General features: G+C 37.1%; 1 protein-coding gene across 5 annotated transcripts in view; it reads left to right on the top strand.

The window, feature by feature from the left end:
• The window catches only part of TXNDC16 (thioredoxin domain containing 16), a 136,557-nt gene that overhangs the window by 40,055 nt on the left and 74,288 nt on the right, over positions 1 to 22,214 (top strand). For all 5 annotated transcript variants that reach the window (XM_019451808.2, XM_019451805.2, XM_019451807.2 and 2 more), the window contains 3 exons: positions 7,042 to 7,163; positions 14,653 to 14,743; positions 18,604 to 18,754. In XM_019451808.2, coding sequence (XP_019307353.1) covers positions 7,042 to 7,163; positions 14,653 to 14,743; positions 18,604 to 18,754 — 364 coding nt within the window. The remainder of the gene's footprint in view (positions 1 to 7,041; positions 7,164 to 14,652; positions 14,744 to 18,603; positions 18,755 to 22,214) is intronic.

Below are 22,214 nucleotides of genomic sequence, written 5' to 3'. Positions count from 1 at the left end.
TTCTGTGTATTAAATTTGTGCCCTTTGATCTTCCTGAATTTTTATTATTTTATGAGAGACTGGAGGGACGCCTGGGTGGTTTAGTTGGTTTTGGCACAGGTCATGATCTCATTGTTTGTAGGTTTGAGCCCCATGTCAGGCTCTGCGCTGATGGTGTGGAACCTACTTGGGATTCTCTCTCTCCCTCTCTCCCAGACCCTCCTCCATTCACATGCAGTCTCTCTCTGCCCCTGCCCCACTTGCTGCACACTCTCTTGCTCTCTCAAAATAAACATTAAAATAAAGACTGAAACAAGAAACTAGTTAGATTACAGGAACAATATCTTTATTGTAGAATGCATGAGAAATATAGAAAACCATGAAAATCTCACCTAAAATGCTTCATAATCCCATTACCTGGAGCTAAACAGCTCTTTATGTTTATATCCTTGAGTGTTTTTTTTCTAAGACACTGTTATTTGATATTAAATACATACATAAGAGCTTTATCTTTTTTCTAAGATAGCATTATCTGATACTAAATATGTACATAAGAGCTATTCGTATATATTTTATATTATATAGTATGTATATAGTTATATGTAAATAATTTTTCTAAGTTTAAGTTAAGAATTTTATTAGGCAATAAACTGTTGAGCCAAAACTTACTGGCATTTATTCAAATATGTTAATTTCAATTAACTTGTCAGTTATTTTTAAAAAAATTTTTTTAAAGTTTATTTTTGAGGGGGGGCAGAGAGAGAGAGAGTGAGAGCACGTGTGCGCGCTTGCAAGCGGGAGAGGGGCAGAGAGAGAGGGAGACACAGAGTCTGAAGCAGGTTCCAGGCTCTGAGCTGTCAGCACAGAGCCCGACATGGTGCTCAAACTCACCAACTGTGAGGTCATGACCTGAGCCAAAGTCAGACACTCAACCAACTGAGCCAACCAGGTGCCCCTAACTTGTCAGTTATTTTTGACCTAAATCCACTTCTTAAAAAAAAATAAATAAATGTTTGTGGATAATGTTTGGATTGTTTTTATATTTCTTAAAAATACTTTTATATATACTTAAAATGTGCATTTGAGAATATTTATATGTTTTATTTGGCTTGCTTTTTAAAAAGGTGTAACCATGCTATTTTTTTCTTCAAAGCATTTTAATTTGTTCTTTATGTAGAGTGTTTTGATTGAGACCAGTGATCTGCTATTATATTTGACTTTGCTTTCTTTGGCAGAGAGATCAAGGTTTTAGCTAACTTTTTATTCTTTTAATATAGGAAAATTGCAATTGAGAAAAAGATTAAGTTAGTAAAAATCTAAAAATAGAATAACAGGTATAAAGTTAGGGTAAGCTTGACACAAAATAGTTAAAGAATTCTATATTTTAGACCATTTATTGCCAGTTAAGTATGTTTTTGGTAAGATATTTAAAATATTCCTAAAATATCATTGGTTAAAAATATACTGACATATTGATCTATTAAAATTTTCTTGCCTTGATTTTTTCTGGATGTATTAAGTCAAATAAACCAAGTGTTTAGAGTATCATACAGCTGCATGTGTGTAAGATAGCAGGTATTAAGTCCAGAACTCTGAAGGGTCTCAGATGTTACCCTGCTTGGGTATATAATTGCAGAAACACCAGCCCTCTGAATCAGCAATCAGACCCCTCAACAGTGATAGCAGCCAGGGTAGCATGGTAGTGCTAAGTCCCTCTACCCAGTTCTCCACAGAGCAGTAAAGTAAGAACCATATGCTTACACCTGTACTGATAGTAAGGTTTGGAGGAGAACTCAGAAATTATGACTCTCTGAGCTTCTATAGGAGCTGGAACATCTAATATTTCCTTCTGGAGATTGAGTGCTAGGCTTATCTTTTTCTCTGAAAGTTAACAAATCCTCTCTGGGGCAGGAGAAGGAGGTTTCTGTCCCTAAATTTTTCTCTTTGTCTCCAGGGAAGATAGGAAAGGTTTTATTGCTCTTTGAATGGGAGCTGATGGCTTCTGAGGAAAGGAGAGTAGCTTAGAAGGTGCCGACGAGACAGTTTCCAACGTCATATCCTGCCAGGCAGGTTTCATCTGCAGGAGACTTGGACTGTGTAGGAACACTGAGAAATCCAGGGAGGATTGTCTTCTAACAGAGGCATATATAAATATATGTTTATGGCTTGTATGTATATGGCACAGATACTGAAGGTTCGCAGGAAACTGATAATACAGGTTTACAGGAATGGAATGGGGGAGCTGGGATTGGGGGAAGGTGTTGTAGGTAGACTGTTAACTTTTTGGTTCCTTGTGTTTTGAACCATATGGAAAGTGATACCAATTTGCAAAATAAATGCAACTTATATTAAGAATGAGTATTGGGATTTATATTCTAGAAGTTCTTAGCCATGGTTTCTAAAATATACATAGTTAAATCTCGTGGAATTCAGTGGTTTGATAATTACATGAGGAAAATTTTACTCCCAGTTTTTGGATGAAAAGGGGTAATATTTAGAAAAATAAAGTTAAAATAGCAACTAATATTTATTTGTTGATTGAGAATATCATATATCTAACCAGTGTGAGGGAGGTCAAGTGAGGTATAGGAGATTAAGGCACTATAATCTCAAATGAGGATTAGAAGGTTGTATGATTTGTTCTTCTCCCTGTGTTGTTTTCCCTCCTTCCCCTCCTCCTCTCTTTTTTCTTTTTTCTTTTTTTATTAAAGTTCATTTATTTTGAGACAGAAAGTGTGCACTGAAGGGGCAGAGAGAGAGAGAGAATCACAAGCAGACTCCACGCTGTCAGCAGGGAGTCTGATGCGGGTCTGGAACTCATGAACCGGGGGATCATGACCTGGGCCAAAATCGAGAGTCAGATACTTAACCGACTGAGCCACCCAGGCGACCCTCTTTTCTTTAAAAAAAAAAAAAATATTTTTTTTTTTGTCACAGGGATTTTGGTATGGGAAAATAGAAGAGAATATTCCCTTTTTTACTGGCGTTTTAGAATCTGAGTAATGACAGAAACATAATGTAAAAATAGTCTTTTTTTTCCCAAAAAAAAAGGCTGAATGCCTGCTGCTCCAAAAGCAGGGTCAAATAGACTCTTCAGTTTCTTTTTTTTTTTCTTTCTTTCTTTCTTTCTTTTTTTTTTTTTTGACACCCATTCAGTTCTGGGTTATATATCTTATGTACCCAATGGTTGTGATAGGAGGGTGTCTGGAAAAGAATGCCAAGCAAAAGGAATGCCTTTCTAGAGCAGGGAGAGCGCCCAGGTCAGAGCAACCCCAGGCTGTTTTACCCCATCATTAAACAAGGAAATGCCAAGACAGACTTTTCCTTTTACCCATTTCTGTCAGTTTTCTCCTCTTTGTGACTTGAATGAAAGAGCACAGGCTTATGCATGGATCCTAGAGATCCTTCGATGTCCCCATATTCTGGAAATTAACATTAAAAACTTATTAAAGTTAGGAAGCCACTGGGAAACAATCATGGAGATCATTAGATTATGAATGTCATTAGTTTTGGTTATTATTATCTCATGGATAATGACTACTTAATGAGCTTTGGGACATTAGGCAAGGTAACCTCTCTAAGCCCCATGACCTTATCTGCAAAATGGAGTTAATGATAGTACTGATCTCAGATGGTTGCTATGAAAATTAAGCAAGACTGAGTGCATTTCTGAGTGTTTTTAGTTATAAGCCTCTAAATCTGGGTCTGACTGGCTTAAGCAGAAAAGGATTTGGAGTGGACATAGGAAATCTCAGGCTCACTAGAAGGGCTGGAGAACTGGACTCAGACTTAATACGGCTCTAAATTATAGTCAAAGCATGATACACAACTAGTCTGGGGATGACCTGCCGCATTACTGCTGAGTGTCAGATGCCACAGCCGGTGTCACCTGTGCTGGGGCTGTCATTGATACTGTTGTCATTCCTGCTTTTAACATTTTTAAAAAAGGTTTATTAATTTTGAGTGGGAGAGAGAAAGCACCAGCAGGGAGGGGCAGAGAGAGAGGGAGAATCCTGAGCAGGCTTTGCACTGTCAGCACAGTGCCTGACGTGGGGCTTGATCCCATGAACTGGGAGATCATGACCTGAGCCAAAATCAAGACTCAGATGTTTAACTGACTGAGCCACCCAGGCGCCCCTGTCATTTAAAGCTGACTGTTGCTCTGTTGCCTCTTGAAATAATTCTATACTGTCCCGTATACTTTACATCACTGGCTTCTGGTCCAGAATGTTAGGTAAGTGATCCTGGGTCTTATGGCCATGCCTTGCAGCAGGAAGCCTAGAAGAGCAAGTTTATGACATCATTAACTTTTGATGTGTGTGTGTGGGAGGGACTTGAATACATAGAAAACTGGAAATCCCCAAAGCAAAAGAGAGGAGTTCAGAGCTGGTCAGTTCCCAAACTGATAAAATTACCATTACCATGGAGTGCTTAGTACTATGCCTGACATGTGGTAGGTGCCCCCCAAATGTTGACTTTTGTTAATTTATAGTTGCCAGTTTTGTTGAGAAGCAAGGTTAGGGGGATTTCTACTCCCACATACGGTTTTTGAAGCAAATGGATTAGAGTTGCTAGAGCAATAAAGGTGAATGGGCAGATGTAATTTCCAGGCTTACAGTTTACATGGTAGCTCAGTTAAGTTCACTAGATGGCACCTCCCCACAGACTGAAATGTCTCAAAGGTAATTCTGGACAGGCTAGCTAAAATGTATAAGCAGCAAAAAACCCAAATTGCCACCAAGACTCCCTTACTATTCATTAGATACCTCCCTTTTCACCTGGTTTCCCATTTATGAGTAGTCAATAATAGCACAGTTTGGCCTTAGTGCCAGAAGACCTGAGTTTGAATCTCAGCTCTACCAGTGACTGTCACTATGACCTCCACAAGTTACTTAATCCCTCAAACTGTTTTTTGTGTGTGTTCATGTGTGTGTGCGTGTATGTGTGTGTATGTGTGTGTAATAAATAATATTTAAATAATGCCATTGAGGATTTAAATTTAAATGAAAACTTGAAAATATCTAGCATATAGTGAGTAATGCCTTGTAAATATTTCTTTTAAAAACAAAACAGAGGGAAGCCTGGGTGGCTCACGGTTTTGTGAATTTGAGCCCCACAGGGGCTCTGCACTGAGTGTGTGGAGCCTGCTTGGGATTCTCCCTCTCTGCCCCTTCCCCCGACTCATACTCTCTCTCTATCTCTCAAAATAAATAAATAAACTTTAAAAAACTGTAAAAATTTAAAAAAATAAAGAGCCCTGGCAATTACAGAATATCAAGTTTTACATTTCTTTTAAAAAATTGAAGAAATCTATAATGTAGATGTAAGCCAGTGTAATTTAGGGTACTTACTTCAGGGTACCCATAAAGTAATAGTTTTATAATAATACTAAGACATTATTTGCCTTTTTCATTTTCATTCTCTTATGAATTCAGTTTTCAGAGTCTATATGATATACTGTGTGATGTCACAACAGATTGAGTGAAAAAGCAGATATGGGAATCCAGCTGTCTTATGTTAATCCAGATATTAAAGAGATTTGCAAAAATTTAAAACAATGCTACTCTTATCACCAACTTTTTCTTTTGTTTTGGAAAATTTAGTTATTTTAAAATAAAGTGTTACTATGCAGTGGTGTTTATTATTTTTACAATAAATAACAAATATTTTTAAATTGCTGTTTTAATTTCTATTTTAACTTCTATTTAATTTATAATTTAATTACTATAAATAGATATAACCTACATAAACAAAAGCTCTTTGAGGGGCTCAGTGATTTTTAAAGGTACAAAAGTATCCTGAGACCAAAAAGTTTGAGAACTGTTGTGTAAGCAGAAAGTACCATGTTTTCCTTAAGAAGAAACCATGGTTGACTAATCTATTGGAAATAGTTTATTTAAGTACATGAACATGGGACAATTTAAAAAAATTCTTTAAGTTTAGCCTAACAAAAATACACACACACACACACACACACACACACACACGGGGATTAAGTGGAATGAGTTGTTATGGATAATTTATACAGAATTGGAAAATTTAAAAAGGAGATTCTTTTGGATGAAGAAATATGACTAATTAGTCTGATCTATACACTGAAAAGATGATATGGAAGAATTATGGTCAAGTGGAAAGATCATTGAATTAGGAATGAAGAGACCTGTTTTATGTTCTGTTCCTGGCTCCTCAATTCCATAAATGTATTTTTGAGTAAGTAAGCTCTTTTTCTGTTTTGGATTTGCACTTCTTCAAATGAATGAGAATAAATAATTCCCACCTTGTTTTTTCTTTCATGCATTCAACAAATATTGATTGTTTACTTACAGTGTACTATGTTCTATTCTAAGCTATTGTGGATATAGTGATAAAATATGCAAGGTCCTGATGAAAGAAGGAAACAGTTCAATAAGAAAGGCAGGGATAAGCAAGTAAATAAATATATAAGCAATTATAAATTGTGATAAGAACTAGGAAGGATCAGATAATGTAAGTTAAAAAGAAAATGCTACAGACCTACTTACATAGGACCAACAGGGATGGTTTCTTTGAGGCAATGATATTTAAACTGAGACCAGATATGTGAGAAGGAGCAGAGGGAATAGTCTTCAGCAACAAGAATTGTGTGTGCAAAGGCCCTCAGGTGTGCCAAAAGTATGTAGACCTGAGGAATGGTAAAACAGTACAGAGTTGGGAGAAGTAGGTCATGCAGAGCCTTATACTCTCTGAAAAGAAACCTTCAGTTTAGATGTGTAAAGGGCTGAAATGTGTTCAAGGCTTAGAGATTTGTAAGGGATTCTTTGACCAGAGTGGGATGTTAGTGAATACAACTTAAATATATTAACGTGGTTTGGGTGGAGAATGAGCACCATTTCTCACAACTGTTCCTGGTTGATTGAGAGAGTGATTTTAAATCAGTATTAAAATGCTTAGGTTCTTACTACTGATAATTTGTTCAAAAGATTTAAGTTTCTTTTTTTGATTAGGTTCTTTAACTTACTCAAAATATGTGTTAGATAACTATATATCAGATTTTTCTACAAATTACATCTCTGTTTATTTCAGTGCTCTTCTTTTTAATGAAGTAAAATATATTACCACCCTGGAAGACCTACAGAACATAGAAAATTCTCTGAAAGGAAAAGCAAACATTGCATTCTCATATGTAAGAGCCATCGGAACACCAGGTACTGAGCTTTTCTTTTAATCTTTGTTGTGCCTCTACACTTCTCTGAGAATGTTGAAGGACTTAAAATGGCATCCTTACTAGTATGTTTTCTTTCTTTAAACAAGCAGCATAGTATCGTGGTTGAAAAAAACCCTGGAACCAGATTGCCTAGGTTAGATACCCTGTCCTGACAACTTACAGTGTGACCTTGGACAACTTAATGTAACTTTAGGCTTTTTAATCAGTAAAATGGTGAAAATAACTTGTGCCTACCTTTTAGTGTTATTGTGAGGACCAAATGAATTCAAATAATTAAAATATTTCCTGGCGTATAGTAGTGCTCTGGAAGTGTTAATTACTATTTTTATTTCCTTATAGTCCTCATGGTACCTGGTATAGTAGTCTATAGTATTTGATAAATGTTGACTAAATGCTTTTCTTTTTTAATATATACCATTTATGACTTTTTCCTGATTTAAAAAAAATGTATAGTTCCGACAGCATCATCTTGAGCATTAATATATAATTTTGTAGTAAAGAAGTTTATAAACATGAACAAAGTATAGTTATGCTTTCAGGACTTTTATTTGTTAATGGTTGTAACTTGATCATGTTAATATAAAATGTTAAAGATATTTTAAAAATCACATATGCTCTAGGAAATAAAATCATTTATTGTAAATCACTGTTTAAAAAATGTTTATTTTTGAGAGAGAGAGAGAGAGAAAGAGGGAGGGGCAGAGAGAGGGGAAACAGAGGATCCAAAGTGGGTTCTGTGCTAACAGCAGAGAGCCTGATGTGGCGCTCGAACCCACAAACTGTGAGGTAATGACCTGAGCCAAAGTCAGCTGCTCAACTGACTAAGCCACGCAGGCACCCTGGAAATCACAATTTTTATCAACATAAAGCTTGATGGCTACATAGCATGCCACTGAATTTAATATACTTGTAAAATAATACTCTACAGTCAGCCTGTTTTTGTTTACATTTCAGGGTTTTCAGGTTACTGTTCATAGTTTTTATTTGTCCTCAGTGAGAGGGATGAGCTAGAGAGGGTTTACATTGCTACAGTGGAAGCAGAACTCCCTGATGTATATTTTAACAGGATCAATCTGACTTCTATGTTTGGAATAGACTGGAAGTAGCAACAGTCGAATAAGGAAGGAAAATTAGGTAGTTATTCCAATAAGGCAGGCGAAAGATGATGGTGGGTGGCTTGGACCAGGGTGTGAGCAGTGGAGGTGGCAATAAATTTGAATTCTAGCAGTATTTTGGATGTAGGACTAACTGAATTTTCTGACATATTAGATTCCGAGTGAGGGAGAAATAGCAGAGACAAGGGTGGCTCTGGGGTTTTAGCCTGAGTTACTTTAAAGGTGAAATTGCTGATAACTGAGGTGGGGAAGATTGGAAATAGTTTGGAGAGGAAGCTCTAGACTTTTTGGACATCATGCTTGTGAAATACCCTTTATATGCCCAAGAAGAGATATCAGCAAGGTAGCTGGATATTACTAATCTGCATTTGATGGTAGAGATATACACTAGGGTTATAAATTTGGGAGATAAAGCTGTGAGACCAGAAGAGATCACAAAGTAAATGATCCTAGATGGAAAAGAGAAGACTGAACTGTTTAGATCTGTCAACATTTACAGGTCACTGAAGTGAGAAGGAACCAGTAAAGGGAAGGAATGGACTGTGTAGTAGAGATGCCCTGTAAGCAAAGACAAGATCTTGAGGAAGAGATAGGAACAGTTGTGTCAATGATGCTGAAGGGTTACTTAAGATAAGAGCTGCCTATTGACCATTCTTAGCAGTATGGAATTTGTTGGTGACCTTGACAAGTTTCTGTAGAGTGCTAAGGGTAAATGCCTAATGGGGATATAAGAGAATAGGTAGAAAGCAACGGGAGACTGTGAATATGGAGACTCATTAAAGAAATTTCCAGAAAAATGGGGCAGTGGTTGGAAGAGTATGTGGGTCAAGTGAAGAATTTCTTAAGAAACATATTTGTATGTTGACAAGAAAGATCCAGTAGGAAGGGGTAAATACAGCATGGAGGAAAAAGTGGGGAGAATTACTGAAGCAACATCTCTGAGTAGACAAGAGGGGATTGAATCTAGTGAATGAGGGGAGGGTTGGTTCTTTGTTGGGAGCACAGAAAATTCATCTGTGGTAAAAGGAGGGAAGACAAAGAATATGGGCCTCAATTTTAAGTGGGTAGATAAATATAATGCTTATGGAAGTTTCTTTGGTTTTGCTTTTTTAATTGGCTGTGTTTTCTCAGTGAACTAGAAATAAAATCATCAGATAGCTTGAGGAGAGAAGAGATTAAATAGTTGTTTTAGAAGGCCTGAAAATAAAGAATGGTTGCTAGGCAGCAATAAGAGTTGATATCAGTAATCTAAAGTGAGATCAGTATTATGGTGATGCTAACAGGTTTTTTGTTTTTTGCCCCCTCCAGCCATGTTTACTTTTATAGGTGTAAGTACAGAATAGGCAGAGTGGCTGATTTAACCTGGATTGTGTTTTAGCCAGACAGGCAGGGGAGTGATTATATAAAGACTGACCATGGAATGTAAGTTGGGTTAAGAGGGAAGAGAAGACTTGAAGGAGTGAAGGACAGTGAAAATGGTAAGACTGTAGTTCCTGAGGATTATGTACTAGACAGAGTAACTTTGAGATGGAGGGGTGTGTGTATTTATGGAGAGAAGAGGTAGTGCTGGGGATGCTAGACACTGAGATTTTGGAGGGGTTTGCAGTGATTGGGTTATTACAAGGCCTGGAGTAGGATCATAGCAGTGAGTGGTTAAAGTAGATTTGAAGAGAGATCACTGAAGTGTCTAGAGAAGACCAAAGACTGAGAGGCTAGGATTTTGCAAGGATCATCTATGGGGATAATAAAATCACAAAGGATTATAATGGGAGTAGTATTGGAGAGAGTAACAGTGTGACAGAAACCAATTGTGTGTGTGTGTGTGTGTGTGTGTGTGTGTGTGTGTGTGTGTGTGTGTAATGAGGGGAGTTGTCTCTGGCTGGGGTGGTCATCTACCACTCAAAGGCAGAATGGTGAGGGGAATACTCTGATGATAATTGACTCAAATGGTAGAAGATCCACGGGGAAGAGGAAGATGACTGCCTGGAAATGGCAGTGAGGAAAAAAGGGAAAATAAAATGAAATGAAAAGGAAGAAATATTTCAAATAAATACTTTGAAAATATTTCCCAGAACTGAAGGATTTGAGCTTCCAAACTGAAAGGGCTCACTGAATCCCAGCATAATGGATGAATGGATGAATGCTTTGCCACACCAAAGCATCTTATTATGCAGTTTCAGAATATTGGGAACTAACACTGTTCTAAAATGTTCCAGAAATAATGAAAGAGTGTATACATTTAAAGGATCAAGCATCAGAATGGCATTTGTCCTCTTAGTTGCAGCCCTAGAAACTGAAGAAAATGGAGCAATGCTATCGAAATTCTTAGGGGAAATTACTTGAACCTAGAATTCAATATGCAGACAACTACAGTTAGTTACAGTATAGAACAAGGACACTTTCAGAAGTGTAAGTTCGCAAAACGTGTATTTCCTATATCCTCTCACAGGAAGGTGGTAGCGAATGGGAGCAAGGGAGCAAAACAGTTAAGAAGATGTGGGTAACAGACCCATAACTAGTGAAGAAATTGAATCAGTTATCAAAAATCTCCCAGAGTCCCAGGACAGATGGCTTCCCAGGGGTAATTCTACCAGACATTTAAAGCAAAGTTAATACCTATTCTTCTCAATCTGTTCCAAAAAAATAGAAATGGAAGGAAAGCTTCCAGGCTCATTCTATGAAGCCAGCATTACCTTGATTCCCAAACCAGACAGAGACCCCACTAAAAAGGAGAATTACAGGCCAATATCCCTGACGAGCATGGATGCAAAAATTCTCAACAAGATACTAGCAAATTGAATTCAACAGCATATAAAAAGAATTATTTACCATGATCAAGTGGGATTCATTCCTGGGCTGCAGGGCTGGTTCAATATTCACAAATCAATGTGATACATCACATTAATAAAAGAAAGGGTAAGAGCCATGTGATCCTGTCAATAGATGCAGAGTAAGTATTTGACAAAATACAGCATCCTTTCTTAATAAAAACCCTCAAGAAAGTTGGGATAGAAGGAACATACCTAAACATCATAGAAGACATATGTGAAAAGCCCACAGCTAATATCATCCTCAATGGGGAAAAACTGAGAGCTTTCCCCCTGAGATCAGGAACATGACAGGGATGTCACTCTCACCACTATTGTTTAACATAGTGTTGGATATCCTAGCATCAGCAATCAGACAACAAAATGAAATAAAAGACATCAAAATCGGCAGAGAAGAAGTCAAACTTTCACTTTTCGCAGACAACATGATACTCTACCTGAAAACCTGAAAGACTCCACCATCAGGCTGCTAGAACTGATACATGAATTCAGCAAAGTTGCAGGGTACAAAATCAATGTACAGAAATCGGTTGCATTTCTATGCACCAATAATGAAGCAACAGAAAGAGAAATAAAGAAACTGGCCCATTGACAATTGCACCAAGAACCATAAAATGCCTAGGAATAAACATAACCAAAGATTTAAAAGATCTATGCGCTGGAAACTATAGAAAGCTTATGAAGGAAATTGAAGAAGACACAAAGAAATGAAAAAACATTCCATGCTCATGGATTGGAAGGATAAGTATTGTTAAAATGTAAGTACTACCCAAAGCAATATACACATTCAATGCAATCCCAATCAAAATTGCACCAGCAGCCTTCTCAAAGCTAGAACAAACAATCCTAAAATTTGTATGGAGCCACAAAAGACCCCAAATAGCCAAAGTAATCTTGAAAAAAGAAAACCAAAGCGGGAGGCATCACAATCCTGGACTTTAGCCTCTACTACAAAGCTGTAATCATCAAGACTGTATGGTATTGGCACAAAAACAGACACATAGATCAATGGAATAGAATAGAGAACCTAGAAATGGATCCATAAATGTATGGCCAGCTAATCTTTGACAAAGCAGGAAAGAGTATCCAATGGAAAAAAGACAGTCACTTTAGTAAATGGTGCTGGGAGAAATGGACAGCAACATGCAGAAGTATGAAACTGGACCACTTTCTTACACCATACACAAAAATAAACTCAAAATGGACGAAGGACCTAAATGTGAGACAGGAAACCATCAAAACCCCAGAGGAGAAAGCAGGCAACAACCTCTTTGATCTCAGCCACAGGAATTTCTTACTCGATACATCTCCAAAGGCAAGGGAATTGAAAGGAAAAATGAACTACTGGGACCTCATCAAGATAAACTTCTGCACTGCAAAGGAAACAGTCAACAAAACTAAACGGCAACAGATGGAATGGGAAAAGATATTTGCAAATGACATATCATATAAAGGGTTAGTATAAAAAAAATCTATAAAGAACTTAACCAAACTCAGCACCTGAAAAACAAATAATCCAGTGAAGAAATGGGCAGAAGACATGAATAGACACACTTTTCCAAAGAAGATATCCAGATGGCCAACAGGCACATGAAAAGATGCTCAACCTCACTCATTGTTAGGGAAATACAAATCAAAACCCCACTGAGATAACCAGCTCACACTGGTCAGAGTGGTTAAAATTAACAACTCAGGAAACAACAGACGCTGGCGAGGATGTGGAGAAACGGGAACCCTCTTGCACTGTTGGTGGGAATGCAAACTGGTGCAGCCAATCTGGAAAACAGTATGGAGATTCCTCAAAAAATTAAAAATAGAACTACCCTATGACCCAGGAATAGCACTACTAGGAATTTATCCAAAGGATACAGGAGTGCTGATTCATAGGGGCACATGTACCCCTGTATTTATAGCAGCACTTTCAACCATAGCCAAATTATGGAAAGAGCCCAAATGTCCATCAACTGATGAATGGATAAAGAAGATGTGATTTATATATATATATACATATACATATATATATGTATATGTACATGTATATGTATATATACATACATACACACAATGGAATACTACTTGGCAATGAGAAAGAATGAAGTCTGGCCATTTGCAGCAACGTGGATGGAACTAGAAGGTATTATGCTAAGTGAAATAAGTCAGAGAAAGATAGATATATGTTTTCACTCATGTGGAACTTGAGAAACTTAACAGAAGACCATGGGGGAAGGGAAGGGGAAAAAATAGTTATAAACAGAGAGGGAGGGAGGCAAATCGTAAGAGACTCTGAAATATAGAGAACAAACTAGAGGTTGATGGGGGGCGGGGGAGGGGAAAATGGGTGATGGGCATTGAGGAGGGCACTTGGGATGAGCAGTGGGTGTTGCATGTAGGCGGTGAGCCATGGGACTCTGCCCCCAAAACCAAGAGCACACTGTACACACTGTATGTTAGCCAATTTGGCAATAAATCATATTTAAAAAAAAGAAAGAAGATATGGGTAACAGGCCAAAGGACCCAACACAAGAGAAAGAGTAAGAGAATTCCTAGGATGATGATGAAGTGAGTTCCCAGGATGAAAGCCATGCAGCACATCAAGTTGCAGTAGTCTACATTGCAGCAAACCAGAAGGCTGTGCAGAAATGTCTCCAGGATGAGGAGGCCAATAGTGTGCCAGATCTGTTTGGAGTATTGAGAGCATTAGCCAGTTGTGGAAGAATTTAGAAAGAAATTTAAGTAGAAATTAAAAAGTTATAGCCAGTGGAAAAGGTAGTTGTTCGAGAAAAGAGAAATGTTCATTTTACGTCCTATGTCTCACTTGTAAATAATATTTGCTGAGTTACAACCATGTAAATACTGATATTTGAGCTAATAAAAATTAGAACTATATTGGGATTATCGAGGGGATAGAAATATGTATGTTTGTGAAGCGAGGTTTTGGGAAAGAGCTAATTTGTCATCTGCCAAAGTGGGAAGTCAATAGGTAATAGCAATAACACTTAACAAAATCAGGAAATAAGAGTGTGAGAATGTCATTTAAAGACTTGGAGGTAAATACGAAAAGAAACAGAGAGAGAATTGAAAGCAGGTGTCTCTTGGGAATTGAAAATGGGGAGAAATTGTTGTTTTTCTTTATATGCTTTGTGGAATTGTTTATTTTTGAGCTATATATAAGTTTGATTAAAAGATAACCAAGCCAGAAACAATAAGCAGGCATATACACGTCTAAAATATATAAAAGTCGGATGGTAGATACATAGTCTCTCCCCCACTACAAGGAAAAAACTGTACAGATTTGTCATATGTTATATTCTCAAGTATAACTCACTTTTATTCCCTCTTAACTCTTCTCTTTCCTTGAATAGAATAGACTTTTCATAACTGCTTTAACTGCCTGCATTTTCCCAACTGGGATCTCTACAAGGGATTTTTCTTTATAATAGAGCCTAAAAGGCTGTAGGGCAATATTCAGAAGAGAGTCACACAAACTGGCTCCTCATGTCTCCCAACTCCCTTATCTCTTCTTCAGAGCATAGAGCGGTCATGGAAGCTGCTTTTGTGTATGGGACCACGTACCAGTTTGTCCTGACCACGGAAATTGCCCTTTTGGAAAGTATTGGGTAAGTACAAGAGGCATATGTGAACAATTTTAAGTTTGCTTCTTTTACATTACTTACTCAACATCTCCATCAGACTCACATTGTGGACTTACCCGAAAGGAATTGTAAGCAGATGTGAATATATAAATGAAACCAGAAATCCCCTTCATTACTATTGTCTGCTGTTCTACAGTCTGAAAATGATTTTAAATATACAGAGGTAATATTAGGCTAAGGTGAACAAAGTCAAAATGCATAAGCCACAAGATGTGATCCCATGAGTGGCCAAGTGTATTTTAGGATTACATCTCCCACAGTGATCAGATAGGTGATAAAATAACAGCTTTCATAACTAAGCTCCAGAAGTTCTTTCTGAGAGTTCTGTAAGTTATTTTGTCAGAATAGTCTTAAATATATTTAAGTACAGTTTTTGAGCAGAACGTTTTAAATGTTTATTTTTCATGTCTAGTTTCTAGCTTACAATTTTAGGTTGAGACCTTCTTTTGACTTTTTGCCTGGGCAACCTAGGGTTGAAGTTTTTCTTTTCTTTAGTACTTACAGATACAAGGAATAGCCATGTATTTTAAAGATATGGCTTTAAAATGCTTGTCAGGAAAATTAACCCAAAGCAAAGCAAAATGGTGATTCTGTGACTTACACCATGCAAGAGCTTTTAATGAGCCCTCTTGCTAACCTCTCAGAAAACAGTGACTGTTTGATATACTATACGCAATTAATTAAACCCCAGACATTTTACAACTTTGTAAATTTAGAGGTTAGAGCATAGAAAGCAGATTAAGTGAAATGGTTTTTTGAGAGGAGTGGGTAGGCAGAGAATTAAGTTCCTGAGAAGAGAAGTTCTGTTTTTACCACTCTGTACAAAGTTAGCTCGTATTCCTTTTTACATTAATCTGTTCGTGAACTGTCATTCTGCTGGTTCCCTTATTAACGAGTTAAATAAAACTCTGATGCATGTTTACTGTTTGTATAAAAATTAATATTTTTAACAATTTGAGACTTGTGTTGACGGTACCACAGAGCTTTGCCCTAAGTCATGGAGTCTTGAGATAACGATGAGCAGCTGGTTTGCTACTCCCAGTGTAGACTGGGGGAAGCCTTCTTATTCTCACCTCGTGGCGGTTCTATCTTAGCTCCACAGTTTTTCTGAGGGTTAATTGTTTATACTTTTTTGTGTGTGTCACTAGCTTCTTTATTTATTATTTTCAACTTTATAGTTGTAAATAAAGGTGACATGCCTAAAACATAGAGGGGTGTTTATTAGCAATTTAAATTATTTATTTATTATGTATATAGGTTCTGTCATTTTATCTTACAAATTCTGTTCAGCAAGATATACTATATACGTAGTATATTTTCTGATCTATGGCTAAACATGGTAATGTTCTGGAGGGGGTTTTTGCTTTCCCTTATTTTTAAAATGAGAATTTTAAGATATCCAGTTCTTCTTTTTTTTTTCTTTTGTATATTTTTGAGTGTATGATGCATTGGAGATGTTTGAATACTCATTTTTTCGTGGATAGCAAGATGGTGAGTGATCATACCTAGACCTGATATGACAGGAAGTTACTGTGGATTCAGAGTACAATAGTCATATGGCATGACTTCTAGATGAAGAAGTTGGCTATGACTTTGGGTTGTCTCTTAGTAGAGGAGAGGTGAATGCATTTTTTCCTTTGTTCATTCTTTTACTCAACAAATATTTATTGAATGCCTTCTGTGTGGTAGGCACTATTCTAGTTGCTGGGGCTGTAACACTGGATAAGTCTAGTATATTAGTTGTTATAGCACATTGCTCCTGAATTTGTTTGAAATTATATGTTGATTAAGGGAGGTGTACATGATAGGTAGTATAAGAGGTAGATACCATAGGAACACCAGGGGTTTCTGTTACCTTCCCGTACTCCCTTCTTTAAGAATCTGTGTATAGACCAAGAAACATGTTACACCCTCACCCCATTTATCACTGTCCGTTAAATCAGAGATGGCCATCTGATCCACGGTCAGCCAGCCCACTGGCTTATCTGAGCAAATTAGGTCCCCTCTCAGGAACTTGGAATTGAGCATGGAGAAACTAAACTATACAGTGTTTTGGCTCTCTTGCTTATAGGAATGTTTTGCCCATGTAGAAGTAAAGCAGAGAGAATTGTCGTGTGTGTGTGTGTGTGTGTGTGTGTGTGTGTGTGTGTATACACATATATATATATACATATATATGTATATATATTTTAATGTTTATTTTGGAAGGAGAGAGAGGAAGAGCATGAGCAGGGGAGGAGCAGAGAGAGAGAGAGAGAGAGAGAGGGAGACACAGAATCCGAAACAGGCTCTAGGCTGTGAGCAGTCAGCACAGAGCCTGATGCAGGGCTCAAACTCATGAACCGTGAGATCATGACTTGAGCCAAAGTCGGTGCTTAACTGACTGAGCCACCTAGGCGCCCTGAGAGTGTTGTCATTATAGAGAGAGTTGGGAGCTGAAAGGTATTAATGGCAAAATGAAGGTCCCTTGAACTCTTGCTATTCAGATTTATACGTTCATTCTCTGATCCACTTACTTGAATTTTCCTTGTATCCTGTAGTATATAGTTCTACACTTCCAATAAGTAGCCCCCCCCACTACCTTTTTGGTTACCTACAACCCATGATCTCTGATTCAGTAATTTTCCAGTATTGTTTTATTATTTCAGAGGTTATGATATGAGGTCCAACCTCAGCTGGGTCCTCCTGCTTTCAGCACTTTACTTTCAGTATATTTAGGGTTCTCCTTAAAAAATTACATACTTTGATTGGGTCTTGGCTATATATTTCCTTTGTCTAAAGTACCCATTTGTCTTATCTTCTTGGAGAAGTCATTCTTTTCTTTACTGTTTTTAATCTCTGTGATCTTCCTCTCCCTTTCTTTCTTCTCCCTGACTTGAAGCAGAATGAAATATTTCTGTTTCTCATAGCACTTTGCATGTTATAGCACTTATAAACTACATTAAAAAAACTAAATATATTCACTTTATTCTAAGCCCCTCAAGTATTTGAATTATCTTATTCATCTGAGTCTTTTGTATTTAGTACACATTAAGTAATCCTTGAGTGATCATTTCTTTAATCAGTAAATCTATTAGAAATTGGTTTATCATCAAATTTGAAATCAGTGAACCTCAGATCTCAGTTTAAGCATGTATCAAGAATTGAAATAACATTTTAAAAATAAAAATTTACAGTTTTTACCAAACCCTACTAATGCCATATGGAGATTTTTAAAATGTTATTTTAATTTTGGCAAACCTTACTTACCCACTATAAGTTTACCTTTGAATTGTCATATTGACAGGATGCCAGAACTCAAATTATAAGCCATATTTGCTGAGTTTTGTAATATTTCAGATACAAACTCACAAACTCCCACAAACTGTCACATGGTTTCTATCTTAAGGCATGTTTTGGCTGAAGTTTATTCAAAACAGATTTGAGTTTAAATTAAACCTAGAAAATTTGTGTTACAAGGCTTTATTTAGCATAGTTCTAGAAAAGCAACTACATTTGAAGATAATCTCCTTGTCCTCAAGGTGACAGTCTTTTATTAAAAAAAAAAAAAAATTGTGTAGACCTGCCTGTAATCTAATTTAGAAACTACCATATTAAAGAGCTCAGGGAAAAAAGTTGCTTATACAACTCAAAAACTGTACCTTCTTTTTCGCTTAGGTCCATTTTATTTTGTTTTACTGTTTTACATTTTTACTAAAAAGGTAATTCAATAGCATGAGACTTAAAGGCAAAGATACTTGGAACTATGTCTTTCTGGATGGTAGAAAGATCATACGTTGAACTTCTTCATGTGTTGTCTTGTGTCCCTAATTTTTAATTTGCAGCACTGAGGCCATAGAAAATGCACATTTCTACTTTTTTCATTGTAAACAAGTCTTGGATTTGACCCAGCAATGTAGAAGAACACTGATGGAACAGCCACTGGCTACACTAAACATTCATCGATTTATTAAGACAATGGAAGCACCTCTGCTGGTATGTTTCTTACTTTAATATATTAGATAATTCATACATAAAATTTATTAAGTTTTCATCCACAGATACGCTAAATTTTATTTAGATGTGCTCTATCTTTTCCCATTTCCTTGGACATACTCATTGAGGGTGATTTATGAGTAACTACTTATTAAAGGTAGAATAGAATAATATTCATGAAATGATATTTTAATGCCTGGAAGTATTGTTGCATTGAAATCCAAATATAGCTTCGTGTAAGTGGAAATATTCTGTGGTAGTTTTTTTTTTTAAATAAATATTTCTTTTTTTTTTTTTTTTAATTTATTTCAGAGAGAGAGAGAGAGAGAGAGAGAGAGAGAACATGAGCAGGGGAGGGGCAGAGAGAGAGGGGGAGAGAGAATCCCAAGAAGATCGTGTGGAGCCAGATGTGGGGCTCGAACTCATGAATCTAGATCAGGACCTGAGCCAAAATCAAGAGTGAGCAGCTTAAGTGATTGAGCCATCCAGGCCCCCCTCTTTGGTAGTTATAATGAACTGCAACCACTCCCAAGATCACAAAGATCATATCATGGTTAGGAAAGACTTCTTTTGTGAATGTTTTGATGGCTACTTTAAAAGTTGGTAAATATTGGGCTATAGCATTTCCGGTGCCCCACTTTCCTTAGTGCTAGCTGGGAAGAATTTATAGAGATGGTGATCATCAGACCTTTCTCTCTGAAAGTTTGAAGGATTGTCCTGAGCATGCACAAAACCTTCAGTAGGCCTTCTTACTGAGTACTTCCTTTGTAAATAAAAATGATGCATGTGTATTATAAATAATCCAAACAGTGTGGCAAAATATAAAGAAAAAAAAATTTTTAAGCCATCTAATCCTGGCACTCAGAAATATTACAAGTCAGATGACCATCACACCAGTCTGTACCCATATAGATACATACAGTGTCTGTGGGTGTGTGGATTAATGGACACATCCTATTGTATGTGCTACTTTATACTAAGAAATTTATATTCTTACTTGAATTCAGCAGAGGAAAAAGAAGGTGATGCGAAAAGAGGGATTACGGAAATTTTGATATATCATTTGTTCATTTGTGGGCTCTTTAGGAAATGTTTTGAATGTTGAAAATGATTATGAAAAACATTAAGAAACTAATTATTTTTTTTAAAAACTACACATTTTCATTTTAGATAGAATTGATCTACTTTTTGCTGTGAAAAATGAGAAAATCAAGTTAATATATTTATTTCCATCTTAGCTCCTCTTACCCTTCTTTCATTTTTTTAATGTTTATTTATTTTTAAGAGAGAGACAGAGTGCCAGTGGGGGAGGGGCAGAGAGAGAGGGAGACACAGAATCTGAAGCAGGCTTCAGGACCTGAGGTGTCAGCACAGAGCCCCACGTGGGGCTTGAACCCACGAACTGTGAGATCATGATCTAAGCCCAAGTCAGACACTTAACCGACTGAGCCACCCAGGCGGCCCTCCTCTTACCCCTCTGATTTTTGTTAGTTTTATGTTATTTTTAATTATTAAGGTTTGTAATACTTGTATTTTATTTTGTAACTATAATTCCCTCCTCTTATAAAAGCTTTTCTTCTACATTTAAATAGATTCAGAGTTTATCAGCCCCAGTTTTACTGGCTTCATTCCGGAGTTTATTTTGAGTCAGTTTTTGTTTGGTTGGATTTTGCCTTCAAATATTTTTTTTTTTTTAAAGCGGTATATAAATCTTTTTCCTTTCCTTTCACATGGAAGAGGGGGCATATTTCTTACTTCCTTGGAGAGAATATCCCCTGAATTTGTTTTGTCTTCCATTTCAGCATAGAACCCTGAGAAAGACACCAGCTCACGTTCAGTTCTTCACAAGCCTCAGTTCTCTCTAGACTCCTTTCCTTTTTACCCAATGCAGAAATATTACTAAGAATTCTCAGGATTTTGTCTACTCACCAGTACTACTTTTGCTCTTTGAGGCAGGACTAGAACTAATCCCAAGTTTTACTAAAAATATGCATTTCCTTTTTTGACTACCACATTCTGGCTTGAAGTCCTGTCCCATTCCTAAAGTTTCTGCTTATTAGTTTTGTTTTGCTATGTTTTAAAACTGTTTTTTTTTTAAAAGATAGATAATGAGGAGGGCAATTCTCTGGTCTTACTTCACTTTACTATATGTACTTATCAGAAATTATGGAAAGTTAGTTTTTAAATTTTTTTTAATGTTTATTTTTGAGACACAAGCACACACAGCATGAGCCGGGGAGGAGAGAGAGAGGGAGACACAGAATCTGAAGCAGGCTCCAGGCTCTGAGCTGTCAGCACAGAGCCTGATGTGCTTGAACTCACAGACCGGGAGATGATGACCTGAGCCGAAGTCAGATGCTCAACTGACTGAGCCATCCAGGTGCCCCTGTAATGCTAGTTTTGACATTAAAAAACAAAAACTCTGAAGATTTCATAATGACTTGGTATTCAGTGAAATGTGGCCTTCCTTGAAAGCACGATGCCATGTACACCATTTGTATTATATTATATGTGAATGGCAGCTCCTGAAACATACGTTCTAGAAAGAACAAGGTAAATGGCACTCCTAGAACTGTGCAGAGCAGGTGCCCCTGCTCCAAGCCACTATTCACCCAAAAGTAATTACTAGTAATACTAGTAATACTAGTCAATCCAAGTCCCTTCTAAATTGGAGTTTGTTTCCACTCTGGAAAACAGTATGGAAGTTCCTCAAAAAATTCAAAATAGAATTACCCTAAGGGCAGCCTGTGTGGCTCAGTTGGTTAAACGTCCGACTCTTGACTTTGGCTCAGGTCATGATGTCGTGGTTTGTAAGTTCAAGCCCTGCATCAGGCTCTGCACGCTGATAGTGTGGAGCCTGCTTGGGATTCTGTCTCTCCCTCTTTCTCTGCCCCTCCCCCACTCACTCTCTCTCAAAATAAATAAACTTAAAAAAAAAAAGAATTACCTTACAACCCAGCATTAGCACTACTAGTGCTATTGTATCCAAAGGATACAAAAATGCTGATTCATAGGGGCACATATACCCCAATGTTTATAGTAGCACTATCAACAATAGCCAAATTATGGAAAGAGCTCAAATGTCCATCAACTGATGAATGGATAAAGAAGATGGGGTATATATACAATGGAATACTATTCAGCGATGAAAAAGAATTAAATCTTGCCATATGCAACAACATGGATGGAACTGGAGGGTATTATGCTAAGTGAAATAAGTCAGTCAGAGAAAGACAGATTTCATATGTTTTCACTCATTTGTGGAATTTGAGAAACAACAGAAGACCATGGGGGAAGAAAAAAAATAGTTACAGAGAGGGAGGCAAACCATAAGAGACTCTTAAATACAGAGAACGACCTGAGGGTTGGTGGGGGTGGGAGGAAGGGGGTAAATGGGTGATGGACATCGAGGAGGGCACTTGTTGGGATGAGCACTGGGTGTTGTATGTAAGTGATGAAT

Source organism: Panthera pardus, unplaced genomic scaffold (genome assembly GCF_024362965.1).
Source record: "Panthera pardus isolate Hobbes unplaced genomic scaffold, ASM2436296v1 HiC_scaffold_24, whole genome shotgun sequence".
In the NCBI taxonomy this organism is placed as follows: Eukaryota; Metazoa; Chordata; class Mammalia; order Carnivora; family Felidae; genus Panthera; species Panthera pardus.
This window is presented reverse-complemented; position numbering and strand designations above follow the sequence as displayed.